This window comes from Eubalaena glacialis, chromosome 1 (genome assembly GCF_028564815.1).
Source record: "Eubalaena glacialis isolate mEubGla1 chromosome 1, mEubGla1.1.hap2.+ XY, whole genome shotgun sequence".
Lineage (NCBI taxonomy): Eukaryota > Metazoa > Chordata > Mammalia > Artiodactyla > Balaenidae > Eubalaena > Eubalaena glacialis.
The window spans coordinates 177432936-177452464 of NC_083716.1; the positions used below are offsets into that span (position 1 = coordinate 177432936).

At 37.9% G+C, this 19529-nt stretch overlaps 1 protein-coding gene across 1 annotated transcript in view; it reads right to left on the reverse strand.

The window, feature by feature from the left end:
* Positions 1-19483, reverse strand: part of CFAP210 (cilia and flagella associated protein 210) — a 35070-nt gene extending 15587 nt beyond the window's left edge. The window contains exons 1-4 of the mRNA XM_061201575.1: positions 19342-19483; positions 14234-14460; positions 9236-9409; positions 8941-9134 (exon numbers count right to left, since the gene is read on the reverse strand). Coding sequence (XP_061057558.1) covers positions 8941-9134; positions 9236-9409; positions 14234-14460; positions 19342-19390 — 644 coding nt within the window. The 5' untranslated portion in view covers positions 19391-19483. The remainder of the gene's footprint in view (positions 1-8940; positions 9135-9235; positions 9410-14233; positions 14461-19341) is intronic.
* Positions 19484-19529: the final 46 nt, after the last annotated feature.

A 19529-nucleotide genomic window follows, 5' to 3' on the forward strand; every position in this document is an offset into this window, starting at 1 on the left:
CAAAAAGACTGAGGAGTAAACCTTTCTTTTATATGCACCCAATCAAAACATTTTTTTCTTGGCTTCAGGGAGGGGGGAAAATTCCCTTCCCTGTGCCACAGAGGACTCTACAGTTAAGTGAGCCAGTAAGTTCACTTTGGTATTATTAAGCCAATTCAGATCAGGTGAGTAAGCAGCCACTTAGAGTCACAGTCAGTCTCTTTAGGAGGAGCTAAGAAAAAGTCACTGTTGGCCACAGCTAAATCAATTTTATGATTGCCCTAAAAATACTAGGTTTTCAAATTTTTATTTATTTGTTTAGTTTGTTAGAACTATTTAATAGTATACCAATCTCTTAGAAGCAAATTCACGTCAATAATCAAGATTTAAAGGACATTATAAAAAGAGATGTATCTAATTTTGAGAAAGTTTTTGAAGTTTTAAAATTGCTACTTTAAGGGAAAACAAGATATAAAACATTTGCAATTTTAACATTCCTTAGCAAATCTGGAAATCACTAACATTATACCTATACATGTATTGGACAACTCATTGTTTTAGCCAAAAAAAAATTTACCTATTCTGAGAGTGAATAAGAAAAAAATGTCTCTAGTGTCAGTGAAGAGATAATATTGACAGGGATTTATGTAACTATTAAATAAAGACTGTCAATAAAGACTTTTACCTTAGTTTGGGTAGACTACTCAACTATCTGCCATAAGTTTAGCTTAATGCAAAGTCAACATTTTGAAGGAAATCCGAGATCCTCTAGTTCAGGGAAGAAATACATAACATTTATATCTTTACTTCTAACACCCATGACCGTAGCAGACATCAATAATCAATTCAAAACAAAAATCAATGCAAAAATCTTGGTCCTGCTCAGCCCAATGAACTGGCAGCCTCTGCCAAACCGTCAGAGCAGAATTTGTCATGAAACCTCTTTGCTACTCCTGATTCACATTCTGAAGCTCCCAAATCTGTATTGATCTAGCCCAGATCTGACTTGACTTTATATAGATGTTACATAGAACTCCTATAAAAGTGGAAGGGACCCCTACCCAAAATGTGGTTCAGATGACCCTCCACACACCAAGAGAATTTGAGAGAAAGTATTATCACATAAGGGACTCCCAAAAGAGCTGTGTAGGCATAAGTAGGTCTGGATTGACTTGGGCAAAGCAGAGGAAGTGAGTTTGGGTCTTTATTGTGACTAAGGGGTGAAACTGGGGAAAAGCTCCTGTGCACAGGAGATTTAAATTTCCTACTGGCAACAAAGGAAGAGGCAAGCCCAGGGGCCTTCTTATTAGCCTGTCCAGATGTGAGGCCAAAGGGGAAGGGAGGGTGGGGCTTAACAAGAAGTCAGCAGCCCAACATCAAAAATGAGGTCGCTATTACCATAGACATGCTTGATTCTTGAAGAGACAACCCAAGAGGCATCACCACCTGACTATTCTATTATATAGGTACATTCACTATGTCTAAAAGCAAATTCATCCTCCTCCTCTTCTAAACTGATCCTTTTGGTCTCTTGTCCTTATCTTGGTGAACAGTACCAACTTCTTTTCTGTTGCCTATTCTAGAGACTTAAGAATCACACTTAACACTTCTGTAATCTTGAGACCTCTCATTCATTTGTTTAACAACTATTTATTGAATTTCTTCTACAATCATGAAACAGACAAACGTGGTTCCTGACCTCAAGAAGTTTGCATTCCAGTGGGGAAGACAGGCAAAAACAAACAAACAAAAGCAAGTAAATAGAAAAATAATGTAATTACAAATCCAGGTAAGTCTTGTAAAGAAAATAACAGAACAAGGGACTTTCCTGGTAGTCCAGTGGTAAAGAATCATCCACCTTCCAATGCAGGGGATACGGGTTCGATCCCTGGTAGGGGAACTAAGATCCCACATGCCACGGGGCAACTAAGCCCGCACGCCACAACTACCGAGCTCACACGCCTCAACAAGAGAGCCCGCATGGCGCAAACTACAAAGCCCACCTGCTCTGGAACCCGTGCGCCACAACTAGAGAGAGAAAACCTGCATGCTTCAACTAGGGAGAAACCCGCGTGCTGCAACGAAGAGTCCATGTGCTGCAACAAAAGATCCCGTGAGCCACAACTAAGACCTGATGCAGCCAAAAAAATAAAGAAAATAAATAAATAAAAAAATTTAAAAATATACATATAAAAGAAAATAACAGGACAAGAAAAAGAATAACAATTGAGTTATTTATTTTACATAACAGAGAGAGCTGTTTGGACAGAGCTGTTCCCTAAGACAAAGAAGACTTCTTTGAGCTGGTGAGAAGCCCACAGATGAAGAACGGGAGGGTAAAATTCCAGACAGAAGATAAAGCATGTGAAAAGACCATGTGGCAAGCAATGATCTGACAGGAGCCTGAGGCCTGGAAGACCAGGGTAATGGAGGTATAATAACTAAGGAGAAAGAGTGGTGGGAAAGGAGTTTGAGAAGTAGATGAGGCCCTTTGACACAAGGCCTTGCCAGAGATAGTGGAGTTTCCGTTTTATCTTAAATGAATGGAAAGTCACTGAAATGTTTTAGGTAGGAGAATAATAAGATCAATTTTCATTTTAATAAAATCTCTCTGGATGATGAAAGGAGAAGGGATTAGGAAGAGAGAATAGGAGGCCAGTTAAGAGGTTGATGCAATAATCCATGGGAATATGAGGGTGGCTTGGACTAAGATGACAGCAATAAATTCAAGATTTGTTTTGGAGAAAAAAATCAACATGAATTGCTGATAGATTTGACTTGGGAAATAAAGGAAAATAAAGATGGATTCCTAGTTTTCTGGTTTGAACAACTGACTGGTAAGGATGCCACTAGAAAGTCCACTGTGGGTGCGGAGAATCAATAATTCTGTGTTAGACATTTTAAATCTGAGGTACCTAAGAGATATCCAAATGGAGATGTCTTAAAGGTGGTGAGATATGTGAAACTGGGACTTAACGGGATAGTCTGGACTAGAGTGACAAATTTGGAAGTTACAAGATTTAGGATGGCTTTTAATCAGTAGGAATAAATAAGATCACTTAAGCCCTCTTCTCTTATCCAGGAGAAAGTGATGCAAGCTGTCCTATGATGATTTTTCCTTTTCTTGGGAAGCTCATGAGATTAACAGTAACTGAGTTGTTCTTAAGCAAGGTCTATGGGCCTCTTCCTAGAGAAAGGCTTACCTATCAATAGAAGGAAATGGAATTATTCCTTGTCTATACTCTTAAGTGTCTTTTCAATAATTATGTTTAAGGCTGTTGGTCAAAATCCCTCTTTGGGGGGATTTTGGTGTCACTAGAGTCCTTTATTTGCCCTATCCTCATCATGCCCGCTGTGAGTCACAGGCAGACTCTTATACTGCTCAAAGACCACCCCAATCTCCAGGCCTGCAGCCTAGAGACTGTTTAAGAAGCATGTGAAAAATCTCACTTTCAGGTACAGGGCCTGCAGCTGTACAGGGTGTTTTAGTCATCTATTGCTGAGTAACTAATTACCCCTAAATTTAGTGGCCTAAAACAATAAACATTTATTATCTCATACCATTTCTGAGATTCAGGAAGCTGAGAGTGGCCTAGCTGGGTTGTCCTCAAGAGATTACAGTCAAGATGTTGGAGCTGTAATCATCTGAAGGCTTGACAGAGTCTGGAGAACCAATTTTCACATATCCATTGGCAGGAGGCCTCAGCTCCTTGCCACATGGACCTCTCCACAGAGCTTCTTGAGCATCTTACAACATGGCACTTAGCTTCCCCAGAATGAGCAATCCAAGAGAGATGCCAAGGAGAAAGCCACAATGCCTTTTATATCCTAATCTCAGGATGTCACACACCATTACTTCTACCTCATTCTATTCTTTGGAAATGAGTTACTATGTACGGCCCACACTCAAGAGGGAAAGGAATTAGGCTCTACCCTCGGAAGGGAGGAATATCAAATTATGTGTGGATATATTTTAAATCACCACCAGATGACACCTGGGTAGCACTTCGTAATATAATTAGTAGGGCATGCAAAAGAGTCTTGCCTCTTGGAACCTGCAATTCCCATTTCTTAGGAATTAAAAGAATTAAAATTTGGTCTCTGCTCAAAGAGGAGAGTCATCCCAAATTTTGGGAGAACTTAAGACACATGGCCTACAAGGCACATCATGATCTGGCCCTTGCCTGTCTCTCCGATCTCATCTTTAACATTGCCCTCTTAGTCCTCTATATTACATCCATCTTGTAGTTATTCAAATCCACCATATTCTGTCTCACCTGTGGGCCTTCACCCATGTTATTTCCGCTGCTTAAAATACTTTTACATCCCTTACTCTTTGCATGACTTATTCCTACTCATTCTTCAGAATTAAGTACAGGAGCTGATCTCTTCTGAAAAGCCTTCTCTAGACTGAATAAGTTGTCCATTTTATATGCTTCCATACACTCTGTGTATATATTTCCCAAAATATTTACTATCATAGTCTAATTATTTGTTCCATATCTATACCCTCCTCCCCAGATTGTAAACTTCTTAAGGAAAAAGGACTATTGTATTCATCTTTGTATTCTCAGTGACTAGAATAGTGGATGGCAAACATTGTTCAATAAATGTCTGTAACAATGAATGATGATTGAATGAATAAATAAATAGCCTCTCTTGAAATTTTGCTCCGGAATAAACTCTTATTATTCAAGAAAAGGGGAAAAAAATCCTCTTCTTCTCCTCTATTTTCTACCATATAGTCTTCTGTTTCCACTCAGGTTAATACCAGTGCTATGATTCCAATTTTACTTTTGTCTTAAAGAGGCTTTTTATGGGCTCATCACCATTCCTAACAATATTTTAAAGTAACATGCATTCTGAGTTGCATATAACTGACACATGCATCAACATTCAACAGAATACAACATGGTGATAATTTTGTAATTGAATTTTTTGTTTGTTTGTTTTGTTTTTTTACTTTTTGGCCACACCACGTGGCATGCAGGATCTTAGTTCCCCGACCAGGGGTCAAACCCGTGCTCCTACAGTGGAAGCTCAGAGTCTTAACCGTTGGACCATCAGGGAAGTCCCTGAATGTTTCTTTTTTCTTTTTTTTTTAGATTTTAATGTCAGCTTTATTGAGATATAATTTTCACACCATAAAATCCACCCCTTAAAGTGTACAATTCAGTTGTTTTTAGAACATTTATAGATATTTTCAACCATCACCACTATCTAAATTTGAGAATCTTTTCATCATCCCAAAAAGAGACCCTGTATTACTCACCATTGTGCCCTCTTCCAGCTGCTAACAACCACTACTCTACTTTCTATGAATGTTTCTTAATAAATTTAAGATGTAGGACTTCTGGAACCAAACTGGCAAACCAAGCTCACATGTCAAATATCCTTCGCCTCCTAATTCCCCACAGTGCAACCAATGGAATGGGGAAAATTCTATACCACTAATAGAAACTAAAGCAAGGTGTTACCCACATACCTGAATTTTCAAGAAATTTTAGGGAAAAATAGGGCAGTTGAGAATGCAGTGAGAATAAGTAACACTTGGCCACCATTCGCAAAGACAGAGCTCACTGTGAAGAGTAAGTAAAGGAATTTATGCTGACCTCAGAGCCTAACGGAATATCTCCTAGACTACACTGAAGATACTCCAAAGAAACAACTAAAACAAATCCTAAACTGCTTGAACCTCCACCCTATTGCCAAAGACCACATGAAAGGGGATCCTGTGGCCCAAACACAGCCCACATACAAAGGCTATAAGTGGGAGGATGTCCTGTAGGTTTTAGCACTGGCCAGGTAGCTTGCTATCAGGCTGCTACCTGTAATTACACCTGAGCTGCAACAGCCAATATAAGAGAGATTTCTCAAGGGTGAGTCACTGGTCAAATATTTGCCTCCCTCTGCCAACAGCTCTGTCCCTAACTTGCACAAACCCTTGGGTCTCTACACCACCAAAGAAAAAACTTACAATAAATCCAGCATTTCCCTTCTCTTTTTACTAAGGGTTAAAAGAAATGAAGAATACATAATTTGGCAACACATGTATCCTGAGAATTGATGTCTATGTCACTTAGACATTTGTGATTTTGACAAATAAACATATATATACAAAAACCAAAACCTTTTTTTCATAGTAATGACAAAAGACAGATTTGAGCATATAAAAATAAATATTTTCTAAATACTGAAAACCATTCAGAAAAGGTGACACAAATCTGCGATATGTCATATATAAAATGACTTATTAATCACTTTTTAATTAATCAATCATAAACATACATTTCAGTATGAAACAACTTACACAGAAGAACAAAGGAGTAACCAATTCATGATAACAAAACCCAAAACAAATGAACATTTACACATGAGAAAATGCACTGCCTTACTAGAAACTAAGAGAAATGTAAATTAAAAGATACCAGTTTTTGTACATTAAATCACAAAAAAAATACTATCCAGAATTGGTTATAATATAAAGAAAAGTGTATCAGATATCATTAATGAATGCATACTTAAAACCTTCTCAAAGGGCAATTTGGCAGTATCTCTCCAAATGTAAATCCAAGTCAATTTCAAGAAATCTACCCTACATAAATACATCTTCGCACAAAACACATATGCTCAAGGATGTTCGCTGCAGCATTGTTAGAAATGGGGCGGGGGAGTGGAATCCAAATTTCCCTCAGTAATAATGTAGTTAAATAAATCATGGTACATGTTTAGTATACAATATGATTATTTTAAAAGATGTGACAGATCCATATTTTCTGGCATAAAAAATGTTCAAGGTATACTGTTGAATGAAAAAATAAAGTCACAGAAAAATATATTATATAACATCCATGTTAAAAAATATATACACACTTAAATATGTCCTGATTATAAGTATCAGTAACTGCAATAAAACATCCTGAAGTGATAGCTCTAAAACTTTTAGGGACTTCCCTGGTGGTGCAGTGGTTAAGAATCCGCCTGCCAATGCAGGGGACACGGGTTCGAGCCCTGGTCCGGGAAGATACCACATGCCGCAGACCAACTAAGCCCGTGCACCACAACTACTGAGCCTGCACCCTAGAGCCCGCAAGCCACAACTACTGAAGTCCGCGCGCCTAGAGCCCGTGCTCTGCAACAAGAGAAGCCGTTGCAATGAGAAGCCCGTGCACCGCAATGAAGAGTAGCCCCCGCGTGCCGCAACTAGACAAAGCCCGTGTGCAGCTACAAAGACCCAACGCGGCCAATAAAACAGAAAAACTTTTAATAATAGCTATTTTTGAAGAGTTAACTGGGACTTAAAGAGACAAACATTGAATAGAGTGGAAATAATGAAGAGCTTCTAAATTTTACTCCAAATTTTGCTGTATTGCTTGAATTTTAAACAATAAGCATATATTCATTTATTATTTGTAACATTTTAAAAAAATTTTGAAGAGGAGATGAACGTACACTCAAATGTTAACAGTGCCTAATCTGGATCGCAGCATTTCTGGTGATTTTTCATTTATATTTTATTTTGTTTAATTATATTTTTAATTCTATAATGATCATGAATTGATGATGTAATGTTTAATTATAAAAATATTTTTTTCTTTAAAAATGGTAAAACTGTCCACCAGAGTATAATTTAATTTTTGGATACATTTATATAATGTATATACATTTAAACTACAGTATGAAGAAACTGGTTTCACAGTGGAGAAACATGGTAGCTGACGGACAAGGAAGAGACTTTTCACTAAATCCCCTCTGTGCCTTTTCCTATTTGCATGTGTCAGTTACTTAGAAAAGTAAAATAACACACAAATACACCCCCCCCCATATATACACTACTAGCTACTTTTAAAAAAAGATCAGGTTTGATTTCTATTTACCAACATGGCAAGAATTCATTACATACTGGTAAGTGAGAAAAATATTTGAAAAAATAATACTGTTGATCCAATTTTATTTTATAAAATGTGAGTATACATGCTCAGAAAAAAAAGTCTGTATCAGTGGATCAATGACCTCCACGGGCTGAGGGCAGGGGATAGAGTTTCATGCAAAGGGGCACGAGAGAACTTTCTGGGGCGATCAAGTGTTCTTTATCTTGATTTGGGGATGGTTATATAGCAATATGCTTTTTATTTTTTTTTTTAATATCTTTATTGGAGTATAATTGCTTTACAATGTTGTGTTAGTTTCTGTTGTACAACAAATTGAATCAGCTATAGCAATATGCTTTCTAAAAGGTGAATTTTATTAAATGTAAATTATACCTCAACGAATGCGACCCTCTCCACCACTAACATCAAAAAGAAGTCTGTATGGCTACATACCAAAACAGTAACAAATTACTGTGTTGGATTAGGTTATTGTTCAAAATGACTCTCTCACTCCCACTTCCATGGGAGTCCACTCCTCTGTCCCACTGATGTCAGCATGGTTACGTGACTTGCTTTAGACTCACGGTGGGCCAACTGTATTTCCTTGCCTTTTGACTTTGGGTTTAGCCATGTGCTTGCAAGCTTGGGCTCAATCTCTTGCATCTGTCAGTATCATGAGAGAAGTCTTCCCCAGGTGCTTGCTGTCCCTTCATCCTGGACCTCAGAATGAGGCCCACATGGAGCAGGATCAGAGCCTTTCTCACAGTAACAAGCAAACCCAGCCAGTCCTACAGTTTGAAGACAAGCTACCCAGCCAAGCCCAAACAACCCACAGATACATGAGAAATAAATGTTTACTGCTGAATGCCACTAGATTGTGTGGTTGTTTGTCACGCAACATTATTATAACAATGGTAAGCAATATATTATCTCTGGGTAAGGTGGTAATAGTGATTTTAACCTCTTTCTTTTTATTTTTTCCACTTACTAGGTATATTAGCATATATTACTTTTATAATCAGAAAAAAAAAGCTATATCCATTATGAGAAAAAGAGGAAAGTACAAAAAAGGTAATTTATGTATACATACTGTTTTAAATGATCTTTGCCAAGAGCCACTCTATCTCTGCGTTGTTTTTCTGCTTTTTCTTGTTCTTCTTTAAAAGCTTTTTCAACGTTGAGTTTCACTTGTTCCTCCCATTTTTTATCTGATTTTATTTTACTCTTTTGGAATTCAATCTGTGCATCACGTTCTTTCATAACTCTACTAAGAAGAAGTCCTGACTACAAAAAAAATTGCAATATTTTAAGAAAATAAAGTCTAATTATGTATAGATATGTTAAATATATATATATATAAAATTACAAGAAAACCCAAGTAGTACATGAAAGTTTTTCACTCTTTCTGTCTGGTAAAATTGATATTGCTTTGCATATTCAATGGCCTTTTTCCTTTCTCCTTGTTTGTGTATTGCTTCTTCCACATCAAGAATTTGTCTTTCTGCCTCTATTTCCTTATCACGTTTCTTTTTGGCTTCAAGTTTCTGTTCTTTCATCCCCTACAAAAAGACAAAAGCAGTAGTCTGTTTTCATTTTTCAACTTAACTTTACAAAATTAAACATATAATATGATAATTTGAGCTTTCCTTATGAGTCTTTATTGTATTTGCATATATCACTAACAAATATGAGGTTACACTTATGAGCTAATCTTTAATTGAATTTTTTAGGTAGTTAACACATTTACATGGTTCAAAATCCATAATATTAAAAAAGTATATGGGGACTTCCCTGGCGGTCCAGTGGTTAAGACTCCATGCTTCCAATGCAGGGGGCATGGGTTCGATCCCTGGTCAGGGAACTAGGATCCCACATACCGCATGGTGCAGCCAAAAAAACCAAAATATTATATAATATATAATATATATTATATATTATATTATATATATAATATATATATATTACAAAAGTATGTAGTGGAACTCTCCCTCCAATCCTAACTTCCATCTGTAGTCTCTAAGATAACCACTATTAGTTTCTTGCATTTACTTCCATAGTTCCTTTCTATATTTAAGTAACAAATATATATATATATTACTACTTGTGTTCCTTTAAAAAATCAACAATGGCATATTTTACATGTTCTTCTACACCCCTGAGGAGGTAGCCAATGTCCCATGTCAGAAGAAGTCTTTTTCTCCTTTATGGGTCACACTTCCTATGTCTTAAGAAAATCTTACTTACCCTGAATTCTTGAAGATATCCTATGATTTATTTTTAAAGTTTTACTGTTTCACTTTTCACATTTAGGTCTTAAATCCAGCTGAAATTCATTTTTGTTTATTCTGTACCATAGGGATAACATTTCATCTTGTCCATATGCCGATTATCTCAGCATCTGTTATTGAATTCCCATCTTTTCCCTTCTGATTTGCAATGACATTTCTAGCATATGTCAAGTTCCCATATATAACACAGGATTGTTTCTAGGCTCTCTCTGATGATGTATCATTTTGCCAATCTCTGTGCCTATAGTACAGTTTTTATTATTATATTTCCACTACATTTACTACATTTCTTTTTCTTCTTTAACACTCATGGAGGTGTAAAGTATTAGGTATACTATGGTACTTCTGGAAGAAAAAAAAACGGGGTATATTCCACTCCCCATCTATTTATAGACCACGGGCTTTTCTAAAATCAAGTTTTTTAGAGTATAAATTACATATGCTCTTTTAGTGTACAGTTTTACAGATGCATAAAGTCACTTATAGAACAGTTCCATCCTCCCAAAAAACTCCCTCATGCCCTGTTAGAATCAACTACCTGCACCCCCTGGCAACCACTGATCTGTTTTCTTTCCCTATAGGTTTTGCCTTTTTCAGAATGTCATATACTACATTGTATATATTACATATATGATATCAGTCATGATATAACTCTTCCCTCTTCTAGAAAAAAAAGAATTAATAAATTATGAACACTGTTCCTAAAGCAAGGTAACACAAGCTTTCTGTGTCCCCTCCCAAAGATAAATAATGTACATTGCAACAAAGTAAGGAAATATGCAATGTTGAAAAAAATAAAAGGTGAGAACTCTCTGAACAGATATTATGCTTCCACATAGTTTTAAAAATTCTACTAGAAAATAGGAGAAAATCCTGCCTCATAGTTCCTCAAAGGATATAGGAAAGTGTAGTGGGGGATGAGAACACCTTTTCTCAGCATTTTCCCCCAGGTGAGATAGTAAAAGGAATTAGAGGACACCTCCCCACTTTGAAGTAGTTTCCCACTCATGTACATGGAACTAAACTGCAGGTTACTGTACCTCTTAGGTAGAGAATCTTACAGAAGCACAAAGAAGGGCACAGCAAAGACATATGTAGTTCTAGAAAAAGATAGGAAGAGAGACAAATCAAAGGCAGATGAAAAGAAGCTGCCTTGATTCCTCAAGAAGCTCCTTGGTTCCTCAAGTTTCAAATCCTGTGTTTTTGTGCAATCCTCCATCATAACAATAACCAGCATTACCCTGATACCCAAACCAAAGACATTTCAAGAAAACTACAGACCAATATCCCCCATGAACACAGATGCAAAAATTAACATTTTAACAAATTGAATCCATCAAAAAGATAATATGTCATGACCAGAAGACGTTTATCCCAGGAATGCAAGCTTGGTTCAATATTTGAAAATAATGAATGAAATACACCATATAACAAAATGAAAAATTAAAACTTCATGATTACCTCAATAGATATAAGCAAAAGAAAAGCACTTTAAAAATCTAACATCCATTCCTGTACAATAAGGCAAAAAGAAAAAGAAAGAACTAAAAGGCACCCAGATTGGAAAGAAGGAAGTAAAATTTGTAAAACTGTCTTTACCTTTTTTTTGGCTGCGCTCTGCGGCATGAGAGATCTTAGTTCCCTGACCAGGGATGGAACCTGTGCACCCTGCAGTGGAAGCACGGAGTCTCAACCACTGAACTGCCAGAGAAGTCCCTGTCTTTACTTTCTGACATCATGATTGTCTATGTAGAAAATCTGATGGAATCTATAAAAAAGCTACTAGAACTAATAAGTGAGGTTAGCAGTGTTGCAAGATACAAGACCAACATAGAAAAAATTAACTGTATTTCTATAGCTAACAATGAATAACAAATTGAAATGTTAAAAAAATCATTTATAATACATAAAAATAGTAATTACTTAGGGATAAATATGAAAAAAAGATGAATAAGACCTATACCCTAAAAACTATAAAATATTGCTGACATAAATTAAATAAGACCTATACAAATGGAAGAAAAATACTGTGTTCATGGGTCAGAAGACTCAATACTGTCAAAATGTAAATTCTCTCCAAACTGATCGAGAAATTCAACACAATCCCAAACAAAATCCCAGCTGGCTTTTTCGTAGAAATTGACAAGCTGATTCTAAAATTCATGTAGAAGTGCAAAGGACCTAGAATAACCAGAACAACTTTGAAAAAGAACAAACTTGGAGGACTAATGCTATCTGATTTCAAGACTTAAGCTACAATTCTCAGATCAGTGTGTTATTGAAATAAAGATAGATGAATAGATCAATGGAACAGCAGAGTCCAGAAATTCCCCTTGCACATATATGGACAACCAGATTTTCACCAAATGTGTAAAGGCAATTCAGTGGGGGAAAGAACAGTCTTTTCAACAAACTGTGCTGAAACAATTGGATAGTCATATGCAAAAAAATAAACATCAATCCATACCTCACTTCTAAACATAGACTATATATATATATATAAAAGACCTAAAATTTTAAACTTAAACACAGAAGAAAATCTTTGTGATCTTGAGTTAGGCAAAAATTTCTTAGGTAAGTCACTAAAAGGATGATCCATACAAGAAAAATTGATAAACTGGACTTCATTAAAATTAAAAACTCTGCTCTTAGAAAGACACTGTAATGGAATATAAAGCAAGACCATGTGGCTCCCCTGGTGGCGCAGTGGTTGGGAGCCCGCCTGCTGATGCAGGGGACACGGGTTCGTGCCGCGGTCTGGGAAGATCCCACATGCCGCGGAGCGGCTAGGCCCGTGAGCCACAACTACTGAGCCTGCGCGTCTGGAGCCTGTGCTCCGCAACGGGAGAGGCCGCGATGGTGAGAGGCCCGCGCACCGTGATGAAGAGTGGCCCCGCTTGCCACAACTACAGAGAGCCCTCGCACAGAAACGAAGACCCAACGCAGCCATACATAAATAAATAAATAAATAAATTTATTAAAAAAAAAAAAAATCCACCTTCCCCATACGTACTGTGTTTCTTTAAAAATAAATAAATAAATAAAATAAAGCAAAGCCATGAACTGGGAGAAAATATTTTCAAATCAAATATCTAGTAAAGGACTTGTATTCAGAATATATTTTAAAAGTTCTCGAAACTCAATAAGAAGACAAACCCAGCAAAAGATTTGAACAGACATTTCACCAAAGAAGATACACAGATAGAAAATGAGTTCATAAAAGATGTTCAACATCATTGTAATTAGACAAATTAAAATTATAATGAGATACTACTTCACACCTATTAGAAAGTCTATAGTTAAAAAGACTGAACATAGCAACTTGGCAAATATGTGGAGGAAACACATATTAGAACTATGTGTTCTAATATGAATTAGAACTATCATACACTGCTGGAGGGAATGTAAAATTACGACTACTTTGGGAAACAGCTTGGAAGTTAAATGTTACAAAATTAAATGTACAGCTATCATACGATTCTACACCAAGATATTTACCCAAAAGAAATGAAAGCATATGTCCATACATAGACTTATACACAAATGTTCATAAGCAGCTTTATTTATAATAGCCAAAGATTGGAAACAGCTCAAATGTCAACATTTGCTTGAAGTCAAACTATCAACAACTGAGCAGAAAAACAAATTGTGATATATCCATACAATGGAATACCACTCAGCAATAAAAATGAATGAATAATTGATACAAAAACATGAAAGAATTTCAAAATAATTGTGCTGAGTGAAATTTATAATAGACAGCAGATCAGTGGTTGCCTGGAGACACCGGAGGGGGCGTGGGGAGGAGTGAGAGGGAGTAAAATGGGGTATGAGGAAACTTTTTTGTGGTGATGAATATATTCATTGTCTTAATTATAATAATGGTTTCAGGGCTATATAAATATGTCAAATCTTAAATGGTACACTTTAAATATGTCCAGTTTATTGTATGTGACTTATACCTAAATAAGCTGTTGAAAATGTGTTTCAATGCATTTTAATGATATTTTACATGTTAAAAATGTTTATAAAAGAGTACTAAGAAACAAGAGTAAGTCTTCAGTGCACATGTACTCCTGGGTGGTTAATACTTACTGCATATGTATTAGTCCAATGTTTTACCACTTCTTGGGATCGGAAATGCATTTCTTTCTTTGCCTTTCTTTCTGCACGAAGGTGTGCTGCTTCTCTTGTCAAACTGTCAAGGCTATCTCGAATCCTTTCCCACTCATTGTGTGGAATTATGGTGACCTGCCGGAGATCTACTTTGCTAGGCAGAAGAGGTGGATAGAGGACTTGATCTTCTTCACAGTTCTTTACTTCTAATAAAATTTTTAAAATGAGTATTAAAAACTTTCAAGAAGAGTTTAACTGGTATTTTTTCTCACACATTTCTATATTGGCATGATATCTGGAAGTCGTTTCAAAGAATAATTTTATTCTTGTTATCTTAAGAACAGCTGGGAATAAGTGGAAAGTATACAAGACCTTGAAATCAGAAGACATAGATTTGAGTCCTTGCTTAGTCAATTCCTTACTGTGTAAACTTGGGCAAGTCATTTAACTTCTTGGAGTCTCAGTATCAACATCTTTAAAGTTGAGATCAATAATACCTACCCCAACAGGTTGTTATAAAAGCATTTTCAAAGTTAATCAAGCAGCAGTTTATAAGTGGATAACTTTGGGGAATGTTCATCTTTTGGGGCTGTAGACATTGTGCTTGTCTACTCTATTCAACCCCTTCCTAACTGAGTAGCAGCAATGTAATTTGGAGAACTGACTACAGTCTCAGTCCCGGGGTGGGCCTCATTAATTTAAGAATACTTGCATCTCCCTTGACAATAATTATTCCTGTAATAAGAAAATAAACAGGAGAAGAGTTCTGAGACTTTTAGAAAAGTTCTTGCTTGTACTTCTGGGAGAGACATCTGAGAGTGACTGTCAGGCTAGATACGAACGAGGAAGCGTGAAGGCCAGACAAGCAACCATCCTATGACCACAAGAGGAAGCAGCCTTAGGATGAAGCTGTTAACTGTGAACCACAAAGAAGAAACAAAGGAAGACCCTGGGGCAATGAGGATTTCATTATGCTGCTAGATTGATCAGACCCGAAGGCTGGAGTTTCTGTTATATGAGCAAATAAATTTCCTTATTTTTAAACATGATTGAGCTGGGTATTCTGTGAAATGAATTCACAAGCATCCTAAATGACACAATGGAGCTCATAACAGCTCTTCTCTAAAAAATGTTCCTACCCTTTTAATCAACTGAAGTTCTTACTTATAAACAACAAAACTCACTCTAGCTAGTTTAAGCAGAAAAGGAATTCATTAAGGGATATTAGATAGCCTACTGAATCTCTCAGAGAGCCAGAGAGTTACCCTTAGAAGATATACATACAGATATCACACAGACCACATTGTGAGGTTCCAGTGAAGATTCACAGCAACTGGCATTGGGTAGGCACCTCAACTTGCCCCACTTATAACTTGCTCCACTGGACACTATATATGTGAACCTTCACGAGTACTCTGGAATTGGTACACTTTTGCTGCCACTCTCCACAGAAAATGCATTCAACATGCTGTTTCTTTCCTCATACACTCTCTTCAGAATGTAAATCTAGCACACATACAATTGACCAGCTGAGTCTTGGTCTTATGCCTGCACCCTAGCTGCAAGGGAGGCAGAAAAAAATGCCTTCTGCTTTAAGGAGATAGGACTTGTAAGGAGAAGAATTTACCAAAATAGGAAATACATTTGAACAATGGTGGGTGGTCGCAGGCCTAACAAAGGCAATAAAGCACAGTGGGTAAGAGTGTGGACTCTGGAGACAGACAACCTGGACCTTTACTGAACACACCACATATGAACTATGTGAATCTAGACAAAATTATTTAACCCTCTAACTCCTTAATTGCAAAATGGAAATACTAATAGTACCTACTTCATTTTACATAGCTGGTGTAAGAATTAGATGAAGTAATACATGTAAAGAATTTAGAAGAGTGCCTGGCACACAATATGTTCTCAATAAATATTATTATTATTTTTACTGCTTTTATTAGAAGAATGAAACAGAAGTAGAAAAGCAGAGGCAAGAAATCATGTGGCTCCAGAAAGATACTGAGAGAAAAGCTGCTAGGACAATTAGAGTCTTCTTGGGGTTTGAATTAAAGTTGATAGGAGTGAGAATTTGGTTGTTAACCTAAAATGTGAGTTTAGAACCACAGGTACCAACTTGCCTACCATATACCAAGTCTCCACATGCAGAATAAAGACAAGCAAAGCTGAGAAGTAGAATAGTGTCCTGGATCGAGTTATACCTAAATTCACAGGTATGTGAGCCAAAATATTCCCCTTTTAACTACACTGAATCAGATCAGTCACTTGTAACCAAAGAGTCCTGACCAATACATCCTTATAGCCTTGTAATAAATTTCCTTTGCTTCACCTAAACTGGCTCAACTTGGTTTGTGTTACTTACAATTAGAAGCTACATAAACAAAGGCGATTAAATTAAGCCACCTGCCTTTTGATTAGCATATTGTTAGGCATGTTAATATGCTTTTCTTGGACCTCCCTGGTGGCGCAGTGGTTAAGAACCTGCCTGCCGATGCAGGGGACACGGGTTCGAGCCCTGGTCTGGGAAGATCCCACATGCCACAGAGCAGCTGAGCCTGTGCGCCACAACTACTGAGCCTGCGCTCTAGAGCCCATGAGCCACAACTACTGAAGCCCCTGCGCCTAGAGCCTGTGCTCCACCACAAGAAAAGCCACCGCAACGAGAAGCCCACGCACCACAACGAAGAGTGGCCCCAGCTCACCACAACTAGACAAAGCCCACGTGCAGCAACAAAGACCCAACACAGCCAAAAATAAATAAATAAATTTATGAAAAAAAAAATGTTTTTCTTTCTCTGACCCGAGAGTCATTCTAATTCTTTAAGATGTGAAATAAAATGGAGACAATTTAATTTTCCAAAATACTAAAGGGGCTGGGTAGACCAAATAGCCCATACTGGCAGGAGCTGCTCCTTACAAAGTATACAGTAGTGAGCAAGCTTTGGCAGCAGTGGCAGGAAAACAAGATGTCAAAAAAGCTGTGTAGTGAACAATGTGATCCCTCATGACACCTCAGTCTTCTGTAGAGTAACTACATTCATGAGATATTTTATTCAAGAACTTTTCGTGAACTCTGATACAGGAGGAGAACCAAGAGAACAACCACAAAAGCAGCAGAAAAAATAGGACAATCCATGGAAAGTTTGGGAAAGGCTTTTTACTATCTCAGGTCACAAAAGTTGGGCCAAGTTCCCTCATATCTTTTTTTTTTTTCATAAATGTGTTTATTTTTTATTTTTATTTTTGGCTGCGTTGGGTCTTCGTTGCTGCACATGGGCTTTCTCTAGTTATGGCGAGCGGGGGCTACTCTTTGTTGCGGTGCGCAGGCTTCTCATTGTGGTGGCTTCTCTTGTTGCGGAGCACGGGCTCTAGGCACGTGGGCTTCAGTAGTTGTGGCCAGCGGGCTCAGTAGTTGTGGCACACGGGCTTAGTTGCTCCGCGGCATGTGGGGTCTTCCCGGACCAGGGCTCAAACCCATGTCCCCTGCATTGGTAGGCGGATTCTTAACCATTGCGCCACCAGGGAAGTCCCAGTTCCCTCATATCTTTGAGGATCAGGAGAGCCCTGATTGACCTCCGAGCTATGAATGATTTCACATATCCATGCTTTAATCCACTGGGTTGATGCAGAGTTCAGTTCTCAGAGGGCAGTCTTATTTCCAAGATTCCTACCTCACAGTGGCTTTCACACAATGCTAGTAATGGCTGTTGGAGAAGTGAAGCAATTAAAACTTTAAAAAATTGCCACTGACTGTTTTAACAAACATAACTGGTGAGCTCTGAATCAGGTCAAATAAAGATAAGCCTTGTGAGTGGGATTTTCCAAGGAACTGCCAGACAGGTCAAATAATAAGTTTCCAAGGAACTGCCAGACAGCTCAAATAGTAAGTTATCTGGGAAATGGGCTTTGGAAGGGGTTCAACACTATTTTGCTCCCTCCACAGGCTGCTAAGCCACTGGATTTCACTGTGATTGCAGTGGTTTTCTAGACTACCATAGGGCAGGGAGAAAGAAGGGGACTAGAACAAGTTAAAATGCAAAAAAAACTCACTGTTCTTACCAAGATTCAGTTATTTTTCTTGATAAACACTCCCCAATTGTTGCAAGTTTTTGGTTTCCTGAGTTCTCAAAAATTGATTTTGACAATTTTTGCCGTTGTTCTTTTTGATTTAATGCAGCACTTTATATATAGGAAAGTGAATATGTGAGCGTAATTTTGTTTTTTCAATACATGCCACATGGGTACTGTCTCTCTCCTACACGTCATGACCCTCTGCTGCTACTTCTTAAGCCCTCCACAGCATAAATACCCACTAGTGTCCACTGGTGGGAGACTGGCTGGCTCTCACTCAGCATTTGGCACAAGGGACTCTATTGCTACAGAAGCTCAGGCGATGACATGAAGATAGTCCAAGTTCCCAATGTTCTGTCACCATGAGAACATTAATTGGGAATTTACAGTCTTAAGAAACTAAAATCACTGGAATTAATAAAGAGATCTTTAAATGTCCCACTAGGCTACTTCTATTACAAAATCAAATTTTTATAAAAGGTCATGTGAATTACAATACCTTAAGTAGCATTATTTTCACACTCTATCAAAGTATACGCCTTAGGATGAGACCTTACCTTCATTTTACAGTTGAAGAAATTGAGACTTTCCTTCAGACACTTTCCTAAGAGTACTCAGTAGGTTCACAGCAGAGCCAAGACTCTAATGAGGTCACTGATATTTCCAAAATACATTCCGATTCACTCAGTGAATAACAAAGCTTAAGTGCGAGAAAATTCAGCAAACACCAGACTCTTGGAGCTGCAACGGCGCAGCTTGAGTATCGGGCCAGCTGGTCAACTGGGAGTCTCTGACTTCTTTTTCTCTACCCTTATTTCTGTATACTTTCCCCACCTACCCATTCATCCAAGGGCAAAACTGTCTAATTTACACAGAGCCCGACGATGCCCACGGTGCTGTTTTTGACTTGGCGGAGCCCGTTTCAGAAGGAAAGGCACGCTCGCCTCTCACTCCATGCCTGGAGACCAGAAACAATCCCTGTGCTGGGATGGACCAGTTTAGCTCACCCGTGCTTTCCTTTGCCCGTCCACAGCGCCTTCCGAGCCGCACCTGCATCTCTGAGGTACCCAAGGCGCTCTCAGACTTGGAAAGGCGATTCCGACGCGGAAGTTTCCGCGGACTCCAGGCAAGTTTTAGCCAAACCGCGCAGATGCTTAGCAACGCCGCCGGAAGTGACAACAGTCGTCGCCGAGGA